General features: G+C 36.5%; 1 protein-coding gene across 1 annotated transcript in view; it reads left to right on the forward strand.

Annotated features, from left to right (window-relative positions):
- PGM2L1 (phosphoglucomutase 2 like 1) overlaps positions 1-24,245 on the forward strand; it is a 72,507-nt gene that overhangs the window by 25,814 nt on the left and 22,448 nt on the right. The window contains exons 5-11 of the mRNA XM_027848339.1: positions 9,134-9,217; positions 13,913-14,106; positions 18,224-18,413; positions 19,005-19,102; positions 19,390-19,570; positions 20,473-20,566; positions 21,535-21,664. Of these exons, the coding sequence (XP_027704140.1) occupies positions 9,134-9,217; positions 13,913-14,106; positions 18,224-18,413; positions 19,005-19,102; positions 19,390-19,570; positions 20,473-20,566; positions 21,535-21,664 (971 nt within the window). The remainder of the gene's footprint in view (positions 1-9,133; positions 9,218-13,912; positions 14,107-18,223; positions 18,414-19,004; positions 19,103-19,389; positions 19,571-20,472; positions 20,567-21,534; positions 21,665-24,245) is intronic.

Below are 24,245 nucleotides of genomic sequence, written 5' to 3' on the forward strand. Positions count from 1 at the left end.
TTCATTGCTTGGTTCAGGCACAAGCACATCTGTGAGAATAAGAGGGCTGTCTGCCAACTGTACAATGCTTATACTTAGTGCACCCTGTCTTCCAGTACCCAAACCAGGACTGAGATTGATTCCCACTGTGAAAGTCTCAACTTCTGTACCTCTGTCATCCATGCCTATTTTGAAAAACTGAATGCTGACCTCTTCTGTGGAACACTGGATGCCACGAAAAAAAGCCTTAAGGGATGCCAAAATAGACAGGTCACAGATCCTTGATATTGTCTTGGTTCATGGTTCCATTAGCAACCTCAAGATCCAGAAACTTCTGCAGGATTTTTTTTAATAACAATGAGCTGAACAAGAGTATCTCTCTTTTTACCATTTGGCCTGTTCTGTTTTTTTAAGGTGTTATTTTCTTCAGTATTTTTATGTTTCTTTTATCAAGCTGTTGACTTTTTTTTAATGATTTCTTTCATCATCATCATTTCTTTTCCCAATTTTTCATCTGTGTCTCTTACTTGATTTTTAAAATCCTTTTTGAGCTCTTCCAGGAATTGTTTTTGGGCCGGAGACCAATTCACATTTGTATTTGAGGCTTTGGATTTAGTAGTTTTTTACTTTCTTGTCTTCTTCTGAGTTTGTGTTTTGATCTTCCCTGTCACCATAATAACTTTCTGTGGTCAGGATCTTTTTTTGTTGTTTGCTCATTTTTCCAGCCTGTTTGTTGACTTTTAGCTTTATATTGAAGTTGGACTCTGTTCCTGGGGAGGAGGTGGCATCATCCCAAGCTTCAAGTTGTTTGTGCACCTGTTTTCAGAACTAGTTCTAGAGGTTTGTAAGCTTTTGGTTCTTCCAAGGTGGCATGATCTAAGGAGAGGTGTGTTAACTACTCTCTTGGCTTTTGCTCTGGTCTATGAGCAATTACAAGCATTCTTTTTAGCCTGTGAATTGTGACCAGGGTCTGCGCTTTCCTGTGGCCACAAATTCTGGTGTGCTAGTGCTCCTCTTCACCCTGGGACTATGACCTGAATCTGGATCTGGGTATGTGTAATGTAACAGAGTTCTGCACCCAGTGACAGCAAAGGGACTCCTGTAATCTCCTTTTAAAAAGTTTTTGACCTTACCAAACCTTACTAGAAACAAGAGCTCTGGAAGCAGCCACTGCAACCACTGATTCAGTCACCTCTTAGGCCTGCTGCTGGTTTGCTAGGGCAAAGCCTGTGCTGGAGTGTGCTTTACTCTCACCCTGTGGATGGAACTTTATTGCAACCTTCTAAGTTGTCATGGGCTGGAAAATTGTTTCACCTTGTCCTTTTGTAGGGTCTGCTGCTCCAAAATTTGTTTTGACGCATCATTTAAAGTTGTTTAGAGGAGAATTTGGGAGAGCTCAGGTGAGTCTCTGCCTTTTTGCTGTCATCTTGGCTCCACCCTCTAAATTTTTTCAGTGAACAAAAATCTTTTTTCTCTCCTTGCTTCCTTTGGAAAGAAAAGGAAAGAGAAGAAAACCCTTATAACAAATTTGCATAGCCAAACAAAACAAGTTCTCACATTGGCCATTTCCAAAATGTATATGTCTCAGTCTTCATCTTGAGCACATCACCTCTATCAGAAGATAGATAGTTAGCATCATCTGGAATTGTGATTGGTCATTGCCTTGATCAGGGATCTTAAGTCTTTCAAAGTTGTTTATCTTTACAATGTTGAAGTTACTATGTAACTTGCTTTCCTGGTTTTGCTTATTTTACTCCATAGCAGTTCATACAACTCCTCCTAGGTTTCTCTGAAACTGTCCCTTTCATAATTTCTTATAGCACAATAGTATTTCATTACATTTATATACCATACTTGATTTGTTCAGCCATTTCTCAATTGATGGAAATTCCTTCCCCCTTAATTTCCAATTCTTTGCCACCACAAAAAGCCTCTACAAATATTTTGGTACACATGGATCAAATAGACTTTGATATGTAGCATCACATTTACTGGACTTTCATATACCATGCTTACTTGAGCAGTCTTCTCTACTTTGGATTTTGCCCCTGAAACCACCCTGCACTCTGTCCCAGGTCCAAGCCTCCACCACATTTCCAGGCTATTTCAATCACATGTCACCATGCACTTATCCTACTTAACCTCTCCTTTACTTTTTTTTTTTCCCCCATTAGAATGCAAACTCTGGCTGTTGCTACTGTTGCTGCTACAGGTTGCACATGGTCTCAGTGGCAGCAGGAACAGGGAGGAGGAAGAGGAAGGGGAGAGAATAGCCATTTGCATATATTCAACCCACACAGCCATGGAGGCACACACTGTAGGCACTTTGGCTTTATGCATTGAGGGTGGTATTGGTCTTCTCAGCACCCTTAAGTCAGTCCAGACACTTGACTCTTTCTTTAGACCTCTGCTTCTGTCCCACTCTGCTTTCATCCTTGCCCTCCTTCAACCCTGTCTACTCCATGCAGCCAGATGCCAGGAGAAAAATGAATATAGACAGTCAATGATATGAGCAGAGCCAAGGTGATGGAGTTGCGGGAAGATATATAGTTGAGATTTCCACTACACTTCCTCCGTACAGATCTGGAAAATGCACCAGACCCAGTCTTAATTGGTAAATTAAAAAAAGTCACAGGAGTTATTTTTCTAGCATAGTTCATTAAAGGAAGATATATGGAGAGGTCCATGAACACTTATCTAGTCAGGAACAGCAGTACAGAGCATTCTAGTGGAGGGAGAAGCTAAGCGGTAGGGCATGAAAAAATCTCAGACCCATGCAAAGCAGGCTGAATTTGTACAGGGTACAGGAACAGATATCAACTGGCTGCTTTGTCTCTCATTGCCTGCCCAGTTCTGTGTCACGGATCCAAGGTAGACTGAGGAGGGGATCTGTACGTAGGGGTGGCATTGTAGGATGAAGTGCAGTCAAGGGCCCTAGGCTGTGTACTGAGTGAGGAACACATACAGAAAGGTGCAGCTGCTATGCATTTCTAACCCCATGAGACAAAGTAGATGTGTCGCAGTTTCAGGCTGTATCCCAGTCTAAAGCCTGCAGTGAAATAACCAGGGCAGGAAGCCCAGTCCAAAGGGGAATCTGCAGTTCTGCCGCTAAACCAGCAAAGCTTTCCAGTTGACTAGTAGCATTTGAGTCCAGCTGCAGTCCACTGCAGTGATTTTCAAAATTTTGGTCTCAGGACCCCTTTACATTATTTAAAAAAAATATATTTTATTTTTCCCAATTACATGTAAAAACAATTTTTAACATTCATTAAATGGCAAGCAATTTGATCTAGGTTATTACATGTGTAATCATGCAAAGCATATTTCCATATTAGTTATGTTGTGAAAGAAAACACAGACCAAAAGAAAGAAAGAAAATAAAGTGAAAACTAGTATGCTTTGATCTCCATTCAGATTCCATGAGTTCTCTCTTTAGAGATAGATAGCATTTTTCATCATGAGTCCTTTGGAATGGGTTCTTTTCCTTTTTCATATATACACACACACACACACACACACACACACACACACACACATATATACATATACATATATATACACATATATACATACATATATGTATATGTATATGTGTATACACACACATGCACATATATATCTCTTTGGTACAGACCTAGTGTGTGTTGCTGGGTCATTGGCATAGTTCCAAATTGCTCTCCAGAATGATTGGATCAGTTTACAATTCCACCAACAGTGCATTAGTGTCTCAGTTTCCCCCCATCCCCTCCAACATTTATCATTTTCCTTTTCTGTCATATTAGCCCATCTGATAGGTGTGAGGTGGTACCTCAGAGTTGTCTCAATTTGAATTTTTCTAATCAGTAGTGATTTTTTCGTATGACTATAGATATCTTTGATTTCTTCCTCTGAAAACTGCCTGTTCACGTATATCCTTTGATATCAATTGAGGAATGATTTGTATTCTTATGAAGTTGAATCAGTTCTCTGTATATTTGAAAAATGAGGCATTTATCAGAGACACTTGCTATAAAAATTACTTCCAAGCTTTTTGCTTTCCTTCTGATCTTGGTTGCGTTAGTTTCATTTGTGCAAAAAGTTTTTAATTTAATATAATAAAAAATAATTTATATCTCCTGATGCTCTCTATCTCCTGTTTAGACTGACATTTTCCCCTTATCCACAGATTTGATGAGTAAACTATTCCATGGTCTCCTAATTTGCTTATGGTATCACCCTTTATGTCTAAATCATGTACCCATTTTGACCTTATCTTGGTATGTGGTGTGAGATGTTGGCCTATACCTAGTTTCTGCCAAACTGTTTTTTCCAGTTTTCCCAGCAGTTTTTGTCAAATAGTGAGTTCTTGTTCCAAAAGCTTGGATCTTTGGTTTTATGAAATACTAGATTACTGTAGTCATTTACTATTGTGTATTGTGTACCTAATTTATTACATTGATCCACAATTCTTATTTTTTTTTTAGCAAGTATCAGATTGTTTTGATGATTAGTGTTTTATAATACAATTTGAAGTCTGGTGTGGCTAGGCCACCTTCCTTCACACTTTTTTTTAAAATTAATTCCTTTGATATTCTTGACCTTTTGTTCTTTTAGATGAATTTTATTATCATTTTTTCTAGCTCTATAAAATACTTATTTGGAAGTTTGATTGGTATGGCACTGAATAAATAAATAAATTTAGATAGAATTGACATTTTTTATGTTGGCTTGGCCTGGCTGTGAGCAACTAATATTTTCTCAATTGTTCAGATTTGACTTTGTGTGAAAAGTATTTTATAGTTGTGTTCATATAGTTCCTGGGTTTGTCTTGACAGGTAGACTCCTGCTAGGCTTTGTTAGTCATATAAAGAAATGTTGATGATTTATGTGGGTTCATTTTATATCCTGCAACTTTGCTAAAGTTGTTAATTATTGCAACTAGTTTTTTAGTTGATTCTCTAAATTATTCTGTCATCGCAAAGAGTGATAGTTTTGTTTCCTTGTTGCATATTTTAATTCCTTCTATTTCTCTTGTTATTGCTATAGCTAGCATAACTAGTACAATATTGAATAATAGTGGTGACAGTGGGCATCCTTGCTTCACCCCTGATCCTATTGGGAAGGCTTCTAGCTTATCCCCATCATAGATAATGCTTGCTGATAGTTTTAGATAGATACGACATATCATTTTAAGGAAAGCTCCATTTATTCCTTTGCTTTCTAGTGTTTTTAATATGAATGGGTGTTGTATTTTGTCAAAAACTTTTTCTGTATCTATTGAAATAATCATATGATTTCTGTTGGTTTTGTTATTGATTTGGTCAGTTATGCTCATTGTTTTTCTGATATTGAACCACCTTGCATTCCTGGTATAAATCCCACCTGGTCATAGTGTATGATCTTTGTGATATATTGCTATAATATCCTTGCTAGTATTTTATTTAAAATTTTTGCATCAATATTCATTAGGGAAATTGGTCTACAGTTTTCTTTCTCTGTTTTTGCTCTTCCTGGTTTAGGTATCAGCACCATATTTGTGTCATAAAAGGAATTTGGTAGGACTCCTTCTTTGCCTGTTTTTACAAATAGTTTATATAGTATTGGAATTAATTGTTCTTTAAATGTTTGATATAATTCATTTGTGAATCCATCTGGTCTTTGGGATTTTTTTTAGGGAGTTCATTGATGGCTTGTTCAATTCTTTTTCTTAGATAGGATTGTTTAAGTATTCTATTTCCTCTTCTGTTAATCTGGGCAATTTATGTTTTTGTAAATGTTCATCCATTTCACTTAGGTTTTTATATTGGCGTATAATTGAGCAAAATAACTCTAATAATTGCTTTAATTTCATCTTTACTGATGGTGAATTCACCCTTTTTATTTTTTGATATTCGTAGTTTGGTTTTCTTTTTTTTAATCGAATTAAACACTCCTTTACATTCTTAAAAATTATTGAGAATACCAAAGAACTTTGTTAATGTTGGTTATATTTATCATTATGTATTAAAATTAAAATGTCTTAGTGGTATTATGAAAATGAAATCATTTTGATCTCACAGATCTCCTGACTGGGCTTAGGAGCCCCCAGGATTGCCCAGACCACACTTTGAGAGCTGCTGGTCTACTGGAACCACAGCAAGGGGCGAATCCCATAGGTGTATTGCTCAGACCCAAACTCAGGTCAGGAACTTGCAGATCTCAGATCGGGAAGTTAAAAAATCAGAGTTTTCCCTGAATCATACCACTCTGGGAGCACTGAAAGCCTTCAGGTCCTCACACTGAGCTGTCCCTGAAATCCTGGAATAACATAATACTCAGTACCCTCAAGAAAGCAGCATAAGGACTCAGGAGGACAAAAACTCAGCTCAGATATTCCCTCCAGAATATACAGAGCCCAACCCTAATGTGTAAAGTCAGGATATAGGCTGTAAGATTGAGCAAACAAACAAAAAGAATCTTACCATAAAGAGCTGTTGTGGTGATAGGTATACTCAAGACACAAAACCAGAAGAAGAGAATAACTTCAAAACTTCTACAAGCAGAGCCTGAACTCAAAGGATAACGTGGGCACAAGTTCAACTAGAATTCCTGGAAGAGATTAAAACAAGATAATTTTTAGAGAAGAGTTTTAATTTTTTTTAAATAAATGAAATAAGAACTAGAGGAAAAGAATTAGAAAAGAAATGAGCATCATGGAAGAAAGAATTAGAAATGGATCTAACATATTTGTCATAAGAGGTACAAAAGCTTGTCCAAACAACAAACTCCCTGAAAATTAGACATATAGTAATTAATGATTTTGTGAGGCAATAAGAAATATTAAAGGCAAAAAAAAACTAAAAAAAAATTAGAAGAAAATGTAATGTATCTCATAGCATAAACAATTGACCTAGAAAACGGATTGAGGAGAGGAAATTTAAGAATCGTACACCAGAAAGAGAGCCTACATTTAAAAATCATGAAAGAAAACTGCCTAGATCCCTTAGAAGCAAAGGGCAAAATGGCAGTAGAAATATTATAGCCAAAATTCAGAGTTTCAAGGTCAAAGAAAAAATACTGAAAGCAACCAGAAAGAAAGAATTCAAGTCCTGAAGAGCCAGTCAGGATCACACATAATTTAGCAGCCACCATTTTAAAGGAGTGGAGAGCTTGGAATACAGCATTCCAGAAGGCAAAGCATATAGACTTAGCAACAAAGAATAACTTACCCAGCAAAATTCAGTAAAATCCTATAGGGGGAAAAAGGGACCTTTAATGAAACAGGGGACTTCCAAGCATTCTTGATGAAAAAACCAGAAACCTTGAAGTTAAAACACCAAAATCAAGAGAAACATTAGAAGGTGAACATGAGTGAACATCATAAAGGATTAAATAAGGATAAACTGGGCATGTTCTAATGTGGGGAGATGATATATGTATCTCCCCAGAACCCTATCATCAGGGATTATAATGGAAGTCTAATTAAGCAGAAGATCTGGGAGTGGTTTGTTACGTCCTGATGATCTTCAAAGAATGATGGAAGGAGAGGGAAGAAGAGTACATTGGGGGAAGGGGAAACAGGAGAGGGAGGGTGGGGAAAATTAACTCATATAATTGAGTAGAAATTTATGTAAAAAGTATTTATATAAAAAATAGAAATCTATATAAACAAGGACAAAAGTGGGGAGGGAGTGAGCAACACTTGAACCTTACTCTTATCTGAACTGGTTAGAGGGAAGAATACGTACATACCTACACACAGGTACAGATATACATTTCATTCAACAGAGAAATAGGGGGAAAAGAAGAGGAAGGAAAGATGGAGATAAGAGGGAAAGCAGATCAGAGGAGGGGTTCGTTCTAAAGAAAACAAACTCTTCAGTATGTACAAAAATAGTTAAAACAGCTTATTTGTTGTGGCAGAGACTGCCCATCAGGTGGGTATAGCTGAACATGTTGTGGTACATGAAAGTGATAGAATGCTGTTGTTGCATAAGAAATGATTAAGGGCATGGTTTCAGAGAAACTTGGGAAGACTTGAACAGATGCTGAATGTAGTGAAGTGAACAGAACAAGTGGAACAGATTATATAATAACAATTTTGTAAAAACAAACAACTTTGAAAGACTTTTGAATTCTGATCAAAGAAATGACCACCCACAATTTCAGATGACAAATGATGAGGCATGCTATCCAACTCCTAATAAAAGAGATGATGAACTCAGAGTACATTTTTTTTTTACCTGGCCAACATAGGATTTTGTTTTGCTTGTCAATGTATGTATGTAATGGGTTTTTTTTTCCCCTCAATGGAGAAAGACAGAGAGGTGGGAGGAAATAAGACAGATTTTCTTTGATTGAAAAAAAATAAGATTTAATTATAGAAAAAAGAATATTAGATCCTTGAGGGCAGGTACTATCTTGCTTGCTTGCATTTATATCCCCAGTGCTTAGTAGAATGCCTGGAACATAGTAAGTGCTTAATAAGTGCTTTATCATTTATCTTTCTGGTGTCTGTACTGTCATCACATTTAATGGTGTTAAAATTTTCACATTCACTCAGTCATTTAAGTTCTTAATGAGTCTATGTCTTTTATTTATTGTATCATTTTTACTACTCTTTTTAATGCATTTTGATATGTAATGCAAAGTGGTTGGAGTACTTAGAGCCTAGAATCAGGAAGACCTGTTTTCAAATGTGGCCTCAGACACTTGTTTCCTGTGTGACCCTGGGCAAGGCATTTAACCTCTGTCTGCTTCAATTTCCTCATCTGTAAAATGGGGAGAATAATAGCACCTCCCTCCTAGGGTTGTTGTTATTATTATTATTGTTGTTTTTGGAGGCAATTGGGGTTAAGTGACTTGCCCAGGATCACACAATTACTAAGTGTCAAGTGTTTGAGGCAGGATTTGAACTCAGGTCTTCCTGACTCCAGGGCCCAGGATTGTAAGGATAAAATTTGATAATATCTGCAAAACACTTTACAAATCTTAAAGGTCTCTGTAAATGCTAGTAATTTTTATTATTAGCTATTATTACAGTATGGAATAAGTCAACAAGCATTTATTAAGCACCTACTATGTGCTAGGCACTGTGGATACAAAGACAATAAAAATACTCCAAATTATTCTTAAATCAAAATTTAATAACAAAATAATTAATAATTAATTTGACTTATGATTGTTTCTTTTTCAGCCCTACGCTGTTCAAGAACTAAAAGCAGTTGCAGGTGTGATGATTACTGCCTCCCATAACCGTAAAGAAGACAATGGATACAAGGTAAACCTTTGGGATCCAAACTTTTTTAACATAATTAATATGATGTGTGATGCAATCAAGATCCTAATGATCTTGATATTATAGAATGTTGAGCTAAAACAAATAGGATGACATTTAACAGGAATGGTGTAAAGGCCTGCATTTAAGTTTACAACTTAATCCAAATACAGGATGAGAAAGAGCCAGCTTGATAGCAGATTTAAAGCGAAAATAACAGTGGGGTGAAAGGAAAAAAATGTAAAGGCAACATTAAAAAGGATAATATAGATACTAGATAGATAGATAAATAGACTGTAGTAATTAGAGCACATCAAGAGTATATTTTTGGGCACCATATTTTAGAAGAGACATGGACAAATTAGTGCTGAGAGGATAGTAAAAGCCATATCCTATTTTTTGCAAAAGGCCATGGGTCACTTAAAGGTCACCTCAAGAATTGCTGGCTGCTGAATAGATCATAAACCCTTGTTTCTACCACAATAACTGTACAGATATGGTTTTCATTAAATAAGAAATAAGAAGATAATAAAAGAAAATCTAACTACCCTTGATGAATTCAAGTCTTCTGGCCCAGATGAACTACATTCTTGGGTATTGACAGAATTGGCTGATGTGATTGCTAAGTCATAGTCCATCATATTTGAAAGATTGTGCAGAATAGGAGAGATGCCACAGTACTGGCAAAGGATAAAGGGAAGAAGAAAAAAGAGGAGGAGGAGGACAACTGCAAGCCAATTTTCCTGGGAAAATTCTAGAACAGATTATTAAACAGATAATTGGTAAATATTTAGAAAATCAAGGTTCCAAAGATTGAGCAAGTAGTCATGCTAGACTAATTTTCTTTTTTGACAGGCTTATTAAGCTGGTAGATTGGAAGATTGTTGTAGCTATACTTTACCTAGATTTTAGAAATTCATTTAGTAAAGTTTCTCATACTTTTCTTTTGGAAAGGATAGAAAGATTTAGGTTAGACAGTAGTATAGTTTGATAGATTCAGAATGGTCGAAATGCTTTATTTAGAGTGGTGGTTTGGTGGCTACTTGTCAAGAGGTTTTCAGTGGAATGCCCCAGGGATCTCTGTTTGACCCTGTACCATTTAACATTTTTATCTATATTTTATCAGTGATTTTGATTAAGGCATTAATGGTGGGCTTAAGAAATTTGCATATAACCCAAAGCTGAGGAGAGCTAACACTCTTGATGACAGTTTCTGAAAAGATCTTCATAGGCTAGAGCACTGGGCTGAATCTGATAAGAGGACATTCATTTGGGGTAAATATAAACTCTTATACTTCACAAGTACAAAATAAGGGAGGCATGCTTAGAACAAAAGACCTGAGTGTAGTGCATTATAAGCTCAAACTGAGTCAGCAGTGTGATGTGGAGGACAAATGAGGACTCCAGTGCAGGCTCAGGCTGAATTAAGAGGCAGAGCTTCCCAGGTAGAATCACTCACTCTCCGTCTGGAATATTGTGTTCAATTCTGTATGTAACAGTTTAGAAAGCATATTGATAAGCCACTTCCAGAGGATGGGAACTAGAATGTTGAAAGGCACTGAGTCAATTCAGATAAGAATTGGTTGAAGAAAATGGGGTTATTTAGCCTGCAGAGGAGAAACTTTGAGGGTACACAGATGCTGTGCTCAAATACTTGAAGGGCTATCATGTACAAAAAGGATTAAACTTACTTTGGCACCAAAGGGCAAAACCCAGAGTAGTGAATGGAGACTGCAGAGAGGTAAATTTAGGTTTAGGCAGCTAGGCACAGTGGATAGAGGTGGGGCATGGAGGCAGAAAGACTTGAATTCAAATCCGGCCCCAGACACTAGCTGTTTGATCCTGGACAAGTCACTTACCCCCGTTTGCCTCAGTTTCTCATCTATGAGCTGGGGAAGCAAATGGCAAACCACTCTAGTATCTTTGCCAAGAAAACCCCAAAAAGGGTCATGAAGAGTTGGACACAACTGAAACAACTAAGTAACAACAAAGTTTAGGTTAGGTGTCAGGAGAAATTACTAAGAGTTAGAACTATCCAGAAATGGAATGGAATGCTTTGGGAACTATTGGGTTTCCTCTCACTGTTGTTCTTCAGAGAAAAGCTGGATAACCCCTTGTCTAGTATGTCATAATGTTGATTCATTTTTGACTGGACGACCACTGAGGTCTCATCTAAACCTGAGATTTTGTTTTTTTCGTTCAGAACTTTGTCAGTTGAGAAACAGTTGAAAAGCTATGAATGTTTAACCTGGAAAAGAGAAGATTAAAAAGAAAGTAAAAAGGATTGATTGAATTAATTCAAGCAATCAGCTTGCATTTGTTATGTGTTTACTATGTGCCAGGCACTATACTAAGTTCTAGGAATAGAAAGAAAGGCAAAAATTATTCAACATTATTGCTAATGATTAAGTATTTATTATGCAGAGACTTCTGGTAGGCACTGGACAAGGGTACAAAGTTTAGATAATACATGGCCCCTGATTTATGGAACTCAGTCTTGGGTGACAAGGGGGTGGTGCCACCCATACACAAATAAGTGTAAATAATACATAAGTGCATGAGATGTGTGTTATGTAAGTTCCAAGGATAGAGTTCATTCCTGATTGAGGAGATGAGGAAAACTTTGTGGATAAAGGGGAGGCTTTGAGTTGGGCTTTAAAGCAAAGACCTGAGGGCCAATTTTTGTATGGCCTCAGAGCTAAGAATGATTTTTTAGAGTTTTAGATACAGTAAAGTCAATGGTTAGGAACACCAACCAAAGAGGAGGGCCGAACAAGTGGTAAAAAGTAGGTGTTCCATGTACTGGGCACCACAGGAACAAAAGCACCATTGCTGTTGTAAACTTGTCTAGGAGTCCTGCGATCAGCTCTGTAGAACTGGGAAGCACCTTCTGAGAAGGACCATTTAGTTTCACCATAGCCTTTGACCATTAGTCTTACAAAATTGAGACCCAGAGAAGTTCAGTGACTTAACCTAAGGTCCCTGAATGGCAGAGTCAAGATTCACACTCAGGCTCCACGACTCCACGTTCAGGATGTTTGCTTAGAGAGAGAAAATACAAAGGGATGGGAATTCCTCTTGTACTGGGAAATCTCTTTTTGATACAAACCCTTTTGGAGTTTCAATTTATTGTATTTCCAAATAAACACATCATTTCACAATGAGCAGCTCCAGAGCTTAGACTAAAATTCATTGAACGGTTGTGATTCATCACTTAGCTTTTGGTACATCCTGTAGACTTCTTTGCCTAAACTAATCATTCTCTTCCAGGATGAAGATAGGTAATTAGATTCGTGTGTTTCCAATCTAATTCTGGTTGCCACTTGCATCTGTTTTTTGAAAGCTTAGAGTTCCTTCTTAGTTTTCTCTCAGGAAGTATTAAGGCTTTTTGTAAGAATAACATAAAAAAGATTTTGGTGCAAGACATTGTTTGGGAATTAATAGTTGAAGGATTTTTTCATTCAGATTAGACCAAGGAATTCAGACTAAAATACTGTTCTAATACTATTTTGTAATGTGTTGCCTATGGAGGAAATGGGAAGCATCAGTATGCCTCCACAAGGAGGGAGAAATGAGTTAGCAGTAAGATAGAGAAGGGGGCAAGAAGGCTCAAGGAAGGAGGCCTAAAAATTAGATGATTGCTATATTTGTCAAGCAGAAAGAACTACAGGCTTGTTTTGTGATGTTGCAAATGAAAGAATTAGAACCAATGAATAGAAATTACAGGTATCCAAACAAACTCAACAAACTAAAGGACTGTCCAGCAACAAGGGCTGAACATGAAATGGTATGTTTCTTACAGGTATTCAAATAATTATCTGTGTTCAAGAAAACCTATATGTGATCATCTATTAGGAGTTCTGTGTCAGGGATTCCTACATGGGAAGTTTGACTAAATGAATTAGAAGAGACGTTAGAGATAATCTTATTTAACACCTTTCTCACCTTGCCTTATGTGTGTAGAATTGAGTATCTGAAGATGTGACTTGATTTGTGGTGATGAATTGTTTTTAATTGTTCTCCTGCATATTCTGCTTTTGTAAAAGAATGATCGTTGCTGTAATCAGCATTTATTGGAATGATCCCATGTGAAAGGTCACCTGACAGTCCTGTTAGCTCAGTATATTTTTATATAAAGCCAAATTCCCATTGCAGTTAATGAAAGGACCCTTTAGGTAAATCAGACAGTAATTGTAATTATGTTCTCCATCACATACGGCTTTACCTTAGCATTTAATGCTCTCCAGTCTGCTTCAGGCCTATCTTTCTAGCCTTAGTTTACATACTCCACTTTCTAGCCAAATTGGACTGCCAGTTGTTCCCTAATTTCATCCAGCTTCCAGTTTTAAATTCTGTGATTTTTGTTTCTTTTATCTCCATTTGGGTTTATTGTCCCCTGTTCCCAAAGTTGTATATCTTATCTGTTGAAATCCCAATCAAGAATAGGAGCTTCCTCCTCCCTGGAAACTTATCCCAAGCCTCCTAGCTAAAAATAATGTTACTTTCCTTAACTTTTCTTAGCATACTTCTCTCATCTTGATTCTTTATCATAGATCATACTAATTTATGTAAATGACACATCTACCCATTTGATTTTAAGCTCCCTGGGGAAAGAGACTTATATTTTTTGTAGCCCTGTGCTTTGCACATAGTAGGTTTTTTAATGAATGTTTATTGAATTGTTCTTAACTCATCTAGGTATACTGGGAAACAGGTGCTCAGATTACATCTCCTCATGATAAAGAGATCCTGAAATGTATAGAAGAAAGTGTTGAGCCCTGGATTGATTCCTGGAATGAAAATCTAGTGGATACTAGCCCCCTGAAGCGAGATCCTCTGCAGGATATTTGTACACGTTACATGGAAGATCTGAAAAAGATCTGTTTTCACAGGTACTTTCTTAGGAAAATGTGATAACCTCACTTTAAGAAAGGGCAGAAGAAATGTGGGTAGGTTGAGCAGTTAACAGAATCAACCTTAGACAGAGCCAAAGAGAGAAAACAGACACAATCTGTGTTGGGGGAGGTAAAGGAGGAGACAGATAATAAAACAGGAAAAAAGAGGTGGGGAAAACCAAGAGTACTTCCTCCTACCTTCCTCAAGCTTCCTTTTTGACCTAAAAAAAAAACAGAGCAGTTCATTGTCACTCCTAAGGCATCCGGTGTGCTATGTGATCTTGGGCAGGTTATTCTCTAGATGTTTGCAGTCTGGCGATTTTGTAGTCATTCTTCTGTGTCTTTTTACTGGGAGGGGAGTAGGGCACAGGCTCTTACGTATTTATTATACTGAAATAATTTTTAAATAGGTAGTCTACATAAGATGAAATTTTCTTTTATAATTATTGCTATTAAAATTGGTTTTTCAACTGTGACTAAGAAGCTACCTTTTTTGGGGGCAGCATACATTTTTCATTTTCCCCAATTCCCCAAAGAGCTCCCTACAAGTAGAGTTTTAAAAATGTTATTCTTGTTTCATTTTCTCTTATTTCTCCCCAGCAGGCCATTATGTGTTATCTGTTGTTATTTTAATATACTTTTTTTTCTTTTGCTAAACAAAGTCTCAAATAATCTTCTCTTTTGAAATGAAATTTAGCCAGTTGAATACCAGTACTTATATTTGAATGTTCTTAACTATAAAATGTTTGCTGAGTGTATGAAGAAATGACTTGTTCTTTGTTCTGAATAATAATAATAACCCACATTCCTAAAACATTACAATTTATAAACTGCTTTCTCACAACAACTCTGTGAAGAAGAATCATTTCTATTTTATTAAGAGGAAGCAGGCTTAGAGAGGAAAGTGACTTGTTTATGGTCACACAATAAGTAGGAGAGGTGGGCCTGTCTTATACAGCACCACCTCTTAGGTATGTGAGTCTGTATATGTAGCGTTGTCAGCTTGTATGATTTTCCTGGTACTAAGGGTCACTCTCAGTCATTCTCAAAATATGTGTGGAATCTTGCTAATGTGGGCCATTCATGGCCACTAGGAGCTCTGGACCAGACCAGAAGTTGGTATAGAAGGATCCAGTAGTAGCAGAAGGCTTCATGGATTGAAGTATAGGAGCTCTGTGTTGCCTAGGTAGAGAGAACCCATATCTGGTTTGTCCCCAGGCAAGATAGTTTCATATGGAGCCAAGGCCAGATTGTTGTAAGATGGGCGTGGGACCAGCCTAGTTTAATAGTTTGGTACTGGCCACTTAATGCCCACTAAAAGGGTATCTTAGGATATAATGCTAGTTATTATTAAAATTCCTAACCTCATTTTCTTAATTGCTAATAAAATCCTTTCTGAAAATCTACTTATATTTTTGGATGAGCTGAGGAAGATTAGTTGTTCTGAGTAAGATCTAGCAGTTATAGCAGACTGCAAGAGGAGGCAGCAGTGTCATATGGCAAGCCAAAAACCTCATAGGATTTTAGGTTGCATTAAGAAAGGCAGAGCTTTGAGGAGCAGTGATAGAACCTGTCCTCTGCTTGTTCTCCTCAGACTTCACCTGACAGGATACCAGACAGTCTCAAGAAAGGTAACTAGAATGGTGAAAGAAATTGAGTCTTTATCATATGAGGATCAATGGAAGAAATGGGCGTGTTTAAACTAAAGAAGAGAGGACTCAGGGGAGACATGGTATCTGTCTTCAAGCATTTGACGGGCTTTCATGGGATGAAGGATTAGACTTGTTCTGTTTGGCCCCTGAAGGCAAAACCAGGAGCAGTGGATGGAAGTTAGAGACAAATTTAGACTTGATGTTAGGAAAATCTTCTTAATAATTCGGAAGGAATTAATGGGAAAAATATAAAGGAAGGAGCTCTAGCAGTACCAGATCTTAAACTGTACCATAAGGTGGAAATCATCAAAACTATCTAGTACTGGCTAAGAAATAGAAAGGTATATCAGTGGAAAAGAGTAGACATGTACCACACAGAAATAAATGACTGTAGTAACCTCATGTTTGATAAATGCAAAGATCTAAGCTTTTGGGATAAGAACTCATATTTGGTAACAATTGCTAGGAAAACTGAGAAGCAGTCTGGCAAAAATTAGATATAGACCAATATCTTACATCACTTTACCAAGATAAGATCAAAATGTACATGTGACCTAGACGTATAGGGATATATCGTAATTAGAGGAGCATGGAACATGTTACCTATCAGATTTATTTATACCTGTCAGAATAATAAGAGAAAAGTTTATGAATAAACAAGAAATAGAGACCATTGTGGGATGTAAAATGGATAATTTTGATTGTATTAAATTAAAAAAAGGTTTTGTACAAATAAAACTAATGTAACCAGGATTAGAAGGAATGCGGAAAATTGAAAATATTTTATAGCCTGTTTCACAGATAAAGGCTTCACATCTCAAATATATAGAAAAACTGAGTCAAATTTATAAGAATATGAGTCATTCCCCAATTGATAAATGGTCAATTTTTGGAAGAAGAAATCAAAACTATATATGTAGTCACATAAAAATGCTCTAAATCAGGGGTGGGTTCTGAGGCAGGATTTAAACTTGGGTCCTCCTGACTTCAGGGCCAGTGCTCTGTCCACTGCGCCACCTAGCTGCCCCAGACAAATGCACATTAAAACAACTCTGAGGTTTCCATCTCACACCTATCAGATTGGCTAAAATGAGAGAAAAGGAAAATGTTTGAAGGGATGTGGAAAAATTGGGACTCTTTTTACACTGTTGGTGAAATTATTAACTGACCATTTTGGAGAGCAGTTTGGAGTTATGCCTAAAGAGTTATAAAACTGTGTACCCTTTGACCCAGTAATACCACTGTTAGGTCTGTTTCTCAAGGTGATCGGGGGAAAAGGAAACAAGCCTATGTGTTCTAAAATATTTATAGCAGCTTCTTTGTGGTGGCAAAGAACTGGAAATTGAAGGGATGCCCATCAATTGAGGAATGACTGAACAAGTTGTAGTATATGAATTTGTGATGGAATACTACTGTACTGTAAGAAATGACAAGCAGGAATGTTGAAAACAAAAAAATAAATAAATTTATTTAAAAAAAAGAAATGACAAGCAGGTTTATTTTAGAAAAACATGGAAAGAGTTACATGAAAAAATGCAATGAAGTGAGCCGAACTGAGAGTATACAGTATATACTCTTGTATACAGTATTGTTTGAAGCATACAGTATACATTATTGTTTGAAGCATACAGTATACAGTATTGTTTGAAGAGTAACTATGAATGACTAAGCTATTCTGAGTAATATGATCATTCAGATCAGCTCCGAAGGACTTAGAAAGGAAAATGCAGTCTATCACCAGAGAAAGAGAAAAAACATATGGATGTATTATATGGTTCCACATATATATCTATATTAAATGTTGGCCTTCTCTACTAAGAGGTTGGGAGGGAAGGAAGGAGACAACTTGAAACACAAAATGTAGCAAAAAAATTAAAAATAATAGAGTTGCCTTGAGATATCATGGGTTCAACCTCCTTGATGGGTCTAATTGACCACTTGTTAAATATGTTTTATTAGAAATTCCTTTTATGTGTGGCTTGAACTAAATGCCAACAGAGATCCCTTTCAACTCAAATTCTGAGATTCTGTGATCAAGGTTGACTATGTATATAAGTCTTTGTAAGGTGGTAATGAGAAACAAAAGGGGAATGCCTTTGGGGCTGGGAGAGAGTGTCAGCCAGTAGTTTGGATGTTATAGAATAAATGAGCAGAAAAGAAAGCTGGTTTGTTTTGCTTCTTACAAGGAGTTTGTGCCCATTTTGTCAAAACTATCATGGTATCACAGTGTACCTGTACCTTAATGACCTTCAAGCATCACTAGGCTTTCTAGACTTAGGAAGGAGATCAGACTAGAAATTTTTGTTCTTTCAATTGAATGCCATAGTTTATTGTTTTCACCTTAGATTTCTGCCTAGAATACAGAATTCATTAACTACATTTTCTTGGATCATTGACATTTGCCGTTGTATCATAATTAAAAGTGTTTGTAGTGCTGATTGAATTCTGGTTTTACTTTTCAGAGAGCTGAACTTACAGACAAGCTTGAAATTTGTCCATACGTCATTTCATGGAGTGGGTCATGATTATGTGCAATTGGCTTTTAAAGTGTTTGGATTTAAACCTCCAATTCCAGTACCAGAGCAACAGGATCCAGACCCGGACTTTTCTACTGTTAAATGTCCAAATCCTGAAGAAGGAGAATCTGTGCTGGTATCTATGTATTTTAAAACCTGATTGAATTATTTATTTAACTCCATTAAAATGGAAAGAATCCTGAAATAGCATAGTTAGAATAGATTTCTGCAATCTTAGGTCCTTTCCCATCCTAAATTTATGATCTTATCATCTAGTTCATTCCCTGCATTTTACAGTTTGGGAAACTGAGGTCCAGAGAGGGACAGGTATTTGCCTCGTTACACAGCTAGTAAATACTGGAGCCATAACTTTAACCCAGATCTTACTCTAAACCTAGTGCTTTTCTCATTCTTCCAGGCTGCCTTTGTCATTCACAAGTCAGAGGATGATTAAGTTTTTAAGGATTAGAAAAGCAGAAGTCATTTTTATATCTTTTTAAAATTTTAAGGGAATTTATGTTCTGCATTAATGTTAGATAAGCCCTTCATGTGAAAGTATAATTCTTAGGAAAATCTAGGATCTTAATTTTAAATGTTGGTAAACTCTGGTCTTCTAAAACTAGAGAACTTTAGAGGGGGTTAATATGTCAACATATTATATACATTTGAGAATTAGTATAAATTGTACTTCTTCAGTGTAATCTGGCTTTTGGGGTGCTTGTCCCAGGAGCTGTCTCTGAGATTGGCTGAAAAAGAAAATGCCAGAGTAGTGGTAGCCACGGATCCTGATGCAGACAGACTGGCAGTGGCCGAACTGCAAGGGGAGTAAGTATCTGATAAAGACTTAAATGTTTGATTTGACTGTTCTTTTGTCTTAGAGCAATATCATCATTTTCCCAATGGCACTATTACCTGTCATAGCCTGGCTTTTTCAGTAACAGCTTAAAAAAAAAAAAAGAGGCAATCTGTTTTCTAAGCTATCCTACTTGGTGTTTAAGTTAAATGTTTTTTTTTTCTTGCTACCATTGTAGGTCATAATATGTTTTAATTTTTTTTTTAATATAAGATTCAAAGGAATTTGGTTTTGATGAATTTTTCCCTTCTCTGTGCAGTGGCCGTTGGAAAGTTTTCACAGGCAATGAGTTAGCTGCGTTGTTTGGGTGGTGGATGTTTGATTGCTGGAAGGAAAATAAGTCACAGAATGCTGATGTGAAGAACATTTACATGTTAGCCACTACAGTCTCCTCCAAAATTTTGAAGGCAATTGCACATAAAGAAGGATTTCAGTTTGAAGTAAGAGCTAGTTAGTATTTTTGTGTTTATTTTTACAACTAGAAGTTAAAGGAATTTTTACAAATACTGATTTCCATTGGTTTAACTTCTAATTCCAAAAAATGCTATTTTTAAGTTTGTATTTGTAGATTTACAGAATTTTAGCAGTAGAGAGGACCTTAAAAACATTGAATCCAACCTCCTTATTTTACAACTGATTCTGAACTTGCTCAAGGTCACACAGCTAATTAGTAACAGATCCTTTGACTTCTAGCTTGGAATATTCTTTCTAGTCACAGTAGCTGTGATTCCATGACATCAGAAAAACCAGTAGAAAAGTGAATGTTTGTTCACCTAGTTGTTTTGGTATTTTTGGAGATAGATTTAAGAAACTTAAGTTTTTAAAAGTAATTAAATAACTTACATAGAACCAGTAATTTTGAAAATCGACATTATTACTTCCTCTGATAATTACTAGGGTTAAATGAAGAATCTTTCTTTGTATTTTTAGTTAGTAAGCTGAAATCTAGAGTTAGATTGTGTACATATTTCTATTTTTAATTGTCTCTAATAATTTATGTCGTACTTTGCCTTTAGCTTATAAAGTAGTGGTTTTTATTCTACTCTATTCCATGCCAGTTGAAAAGCAATCTTAGTACTAAAGATAAACTGATAACTCTTACAGGTTATTTCGTTTATTATTCTACTAGGTCCCTGAGTTATAGAGTAATATAAGTGGTTCATTGTAAATGTTCATAAAAGTAGTCAAGCACATGTGCTGATATTGAGACTATATCACAGTAACTAGCCATGTCATCTTTATACATGAGTACAGTATGCATGCATATTGCTACATATGTGTATTTTTTTACACACATAATGCTTGGTAGAAAAATTGCTTAGTATCCTGTTTTATATTTCAGGAAACATTGCCAGGTTTTAAATGGATTGGAAGTAGAATAAAAGAACTCATGGAAAATGGGAAAGAAGTCCTTTTTTCATTTGAAGAGTCTATTGGTATGTATCAGAATACTAGAGAGACTTCCAGCCACCATTGCTATTCTAGTCTTGTTTGGCACGCATAGCCTCATACATGTATTACTATGTACTTCATTAATAGGTATTTCTCTTCTTTTGAAACATGGTACATTAGCACTGGAAAAGACCTTAGAGATCATCTAATTCTACCTGTATCTTTCTACATTCCTTCCTTTTGGGAAAAAGCCAGTTCCTTATTGAGTGAGATCTAGATGAGTATGTATTTGGCATGCTGTAGAACGAATTCATTCGTGCTTTAGGTAGAAGTTGGACCTTTGGTCTATTCCAGCTGTACTTTTCTGGGAATTGATGAAAATATGAAACTCCTCTTATAGTATCTTCCAAATATAGTTATTTATCTTCTGGTATAAGTAACTTAGGAGTCAAAAGTCTTGGATGTAAGTTATAACTCCAGCCCTTACTGGCTGTGTGAAACGTACTCAAGTCAATTCTTTTCTTTTGATCTTGGTTTTCTTATCTATAAAATAAGCGGTTTGGACTTGTTAATATTCCAAGGCCCCTTTCACCTTCAGATCTTATGATCTACTACTTCAGTACCTCCATTAACAGGAAATTTGCTTTCTCATAAGGCAGCTCATTTAATTTTCAGATAGCTTTACTTATTAGAAAATTCTTATTTCTTAATGTAGTAATAATTACTATCTTAAAACAATCAACAAGCAGATTTCAATATGGAATCACGTAGAGAAGGAATTTTTGTCTTCTGGTTTCTAATTTTGATTTGTAACCATCTTTTATTTTTCTGAAAAAGACATGATTAGCTGTTTTTTAAAGGCATAAAATATATTTACTTTGTGGGTTTCATCAGGTGTTAAATGGTACTGAGTTTATTTTGTCCTTTAAAAATATAAAACTGATAGAAACACAAGAAATCTGTTTTCTCTTGAAAAAAATTTTTTTTTCTGAAGCTCTTTTTTGTTTTCCAGGGTTTCTGTGTGGGACTTTCGTTTTGGATAAAGATGGAGTGAGTGCAGCTGCTGTTGTTGCTGAAATGGCGGCTTACCTAGAAACCAGAAATCTAACATTGGCACAACAGCTTACTAAAGTTTATGAAAGGTAAATTCTGTCGTTGTGACTCTAGCATTCTGTACTCTTGCTTTTTTTATGTTTAGGGTTTTAATTGAATTAACACTGACTTGTTGGTTGCTCTTTGTAAATATCAAAGATCCTAGGAACAGTTCTGACTCACTCTGCTTGGTTGTCGTGTTAGACTCCAGTTTTCCCTAGATAGTGATATGATTATGTATCGCTTATCTAAAAATACAGCAGATTGGCTAGACATTGGAATGTTGGACATTCAGTAGATGTAAGACCCTTAAGAGTAGGGACTCTTTTTTGTTTTATTGTGTTGTGTTTTGTCCTTGTATTCTTCAGTGCCTTGCATGTATTAAAAGTCCTTAATAAATGTTGTTTAGAACTGAATCTAGGGGCAGCTAGGTGGTGAAGTGGATAGAGCACCGGCCCTGGAGTCAGGAGGACCTGAGTTCAAATACAGCCTCAGACATATGATACTCACTAACTGTATGACCCTGGGCAAGTCATTTAACCCCGATTGCCTCGCCAGTTGTTGTTACTTGCTAATTTTTCCAGTGTATTTCTTGATTTTGGACTATATGTTATAGTTGAACTCTGCTTACCTCAGAGATTGGGAGAGAGGATAACTGTGCTGAGCGACAGGCTTTTATGTCTTGCTGTTTTAGTAGTTAGGTCTAGGGGCCTATAAGTTTTCATTGCTTCTGAAATGATATGACCTGGGAAGAAGTGTGATCGGTGTCTTTGTCTGTGCTTTAGTCCTTACCCAGGTAGGGCTCCTGTTCCTTTATGACCACAAGTGCTCCTCTCTGTCTTGGAACTGCAACCCGCAACTTGGAAGTGGGCAGTGGAATTGCCAAATGGTGCCTGGTCTTGAGCCCAGTGCTAGCACAGGGGTCCCCTGTAATCTCTTCCTGACCACATGTTTAATCCCCTTACTATCTCTGGGCACTGAGCACTCCTTTACCACTGTTGCAGCTGCCACCACCTCTTTCAGGGTCCACAGTTGGTGTCGCTTCTGCTATGTCAGGCTCCCAGCTAGCCCCCAACCCAGTGTCTGCCAATCTCTCTTTCTGTCCTCCTAGTTGTCCTGAACTAGAAAAATGACTTACTTTGACTTTTTGTTGGTTGTACCATTTGAAATTCTATTCGACATGCTTTTAAAAGTTTTTTAAAGGGGAATGTTGAAAGAGCTTGGGAACACTGCTCACCTCTGCCATCTTGGCTCCACCTCCACCCCACTCCCAGTGTCTTTTGAAGATATTCTAGAAATCGTATGTCAAGAAATCATGAAAAGAAAACTACATAGATCTCTTAGAATCAAGAGACAAAGTGACCATAGAAAGAATCCATTGGTTCTCACCTGAAAGAAACTCCAAAATGCAACTCCCCAGGAACATCATAGCCAAAACTTAGAGCTTTTAGGTCAAAGAAAAGTACTACAGGCAGCCAGAAAGAAAAAATTCGTGTACTTGATCCAACCATTCTGGAGAGCAATTTGGAACTGTGCCTAAAAGCCTATAAAACTGTGCATACCCTTTGACCCAGCAATACCACCACCACTAGTCTGTATCCCAAAGAGATCATACAAGTGGGAAAAGGACTCACATGTAGAAAAATAATTATAGCAGCTCTTTTTGTGATGGCCAAGAATTGGAAATTGAGGGGATACCCATCAGTTGGGGAATAGCTGAACAAGTTGTGGTATAAGAAATCATAAGCAGGTAGACTTCAGAAAAACCTGGAAAGACTTGAATGAACTGATGCTGAGTGAAGTTAGCATAACCAGGAGAACGTACACAGTTAACAGCCACACTGTGTGATGACTGACTTTGATTGACTTAGCCCTTCTCAGCAATGCAAGGAGCCAAGACAGCTCCAAAGGATTCATGATGGAAAATGCTGTCCACATTCAGAAAAAGAACTATGGAATCTAGATGCAGATTGAAGCATGTTATTTTCTCTCTCTTTTTTTGTTCTTTTTTTGTTTGTTACTTCTTTCTCGTGGTTTCTCCTATTGGTTTTAATTCTTCTTTATAACATGACTAATGTGAAAATAGGTTCAATATGAATGTATATGTAGAGTCTATGTCAAATTACATACCGTCTTGGGGTGGGAGGACGGGAGAGATGGGGAGAAAATTTGGAACTCAAAATCTAACGGAAGTGAATTTTGAAAATTAAAAATAAATTAATTAATTAAAAAAAAAAGAATTCGGATACTAAGGAGCCACAGTCAGGATCACATATGATTTAGCAGTCACAATTATAAAGAAATATATATAGAATGTAATATTCCAAAATGCAAAGGTTATAAACATAAAACAAAAAATAACCCAGCAAAACTGAGTACAATCCTATAGGGGAAGAAATTTACCTTTAATGAAATAGGGGACTCCCAAGCATTTCTGATAAAAAGTTCAGAGTTCAGTAGAAACTTTGAATTTGAAACCCAGGAGTTAAAAAAAAAAAACATAAGAAGATAAACGTGAGTGAACAATCACAAGTGACTAAACAAGGATAAATTATTTATATTCTAATATGGGAAGATGATACACATGTCCCCAGTAAATATTATCATCATTAGGGATCATAGTAGGAGTCT

This window comes from Vombatus ursinus, unplaced genomic scaffold (genome assembly GCF_900497805.2).
Source record: "Vombatus ursinus unplaced genomic scaffold, bare-nosed wombat genome assembly UNPS02005659.1, whole genome shotgun sequence".
In the NCBI taxonomy this organism is placed as follows: Eukaryota; Metazoa; Chordata; class Mammalia; order Diprotodontia; family Vombatidae; genus Vombatus; species Vombatus ursinus.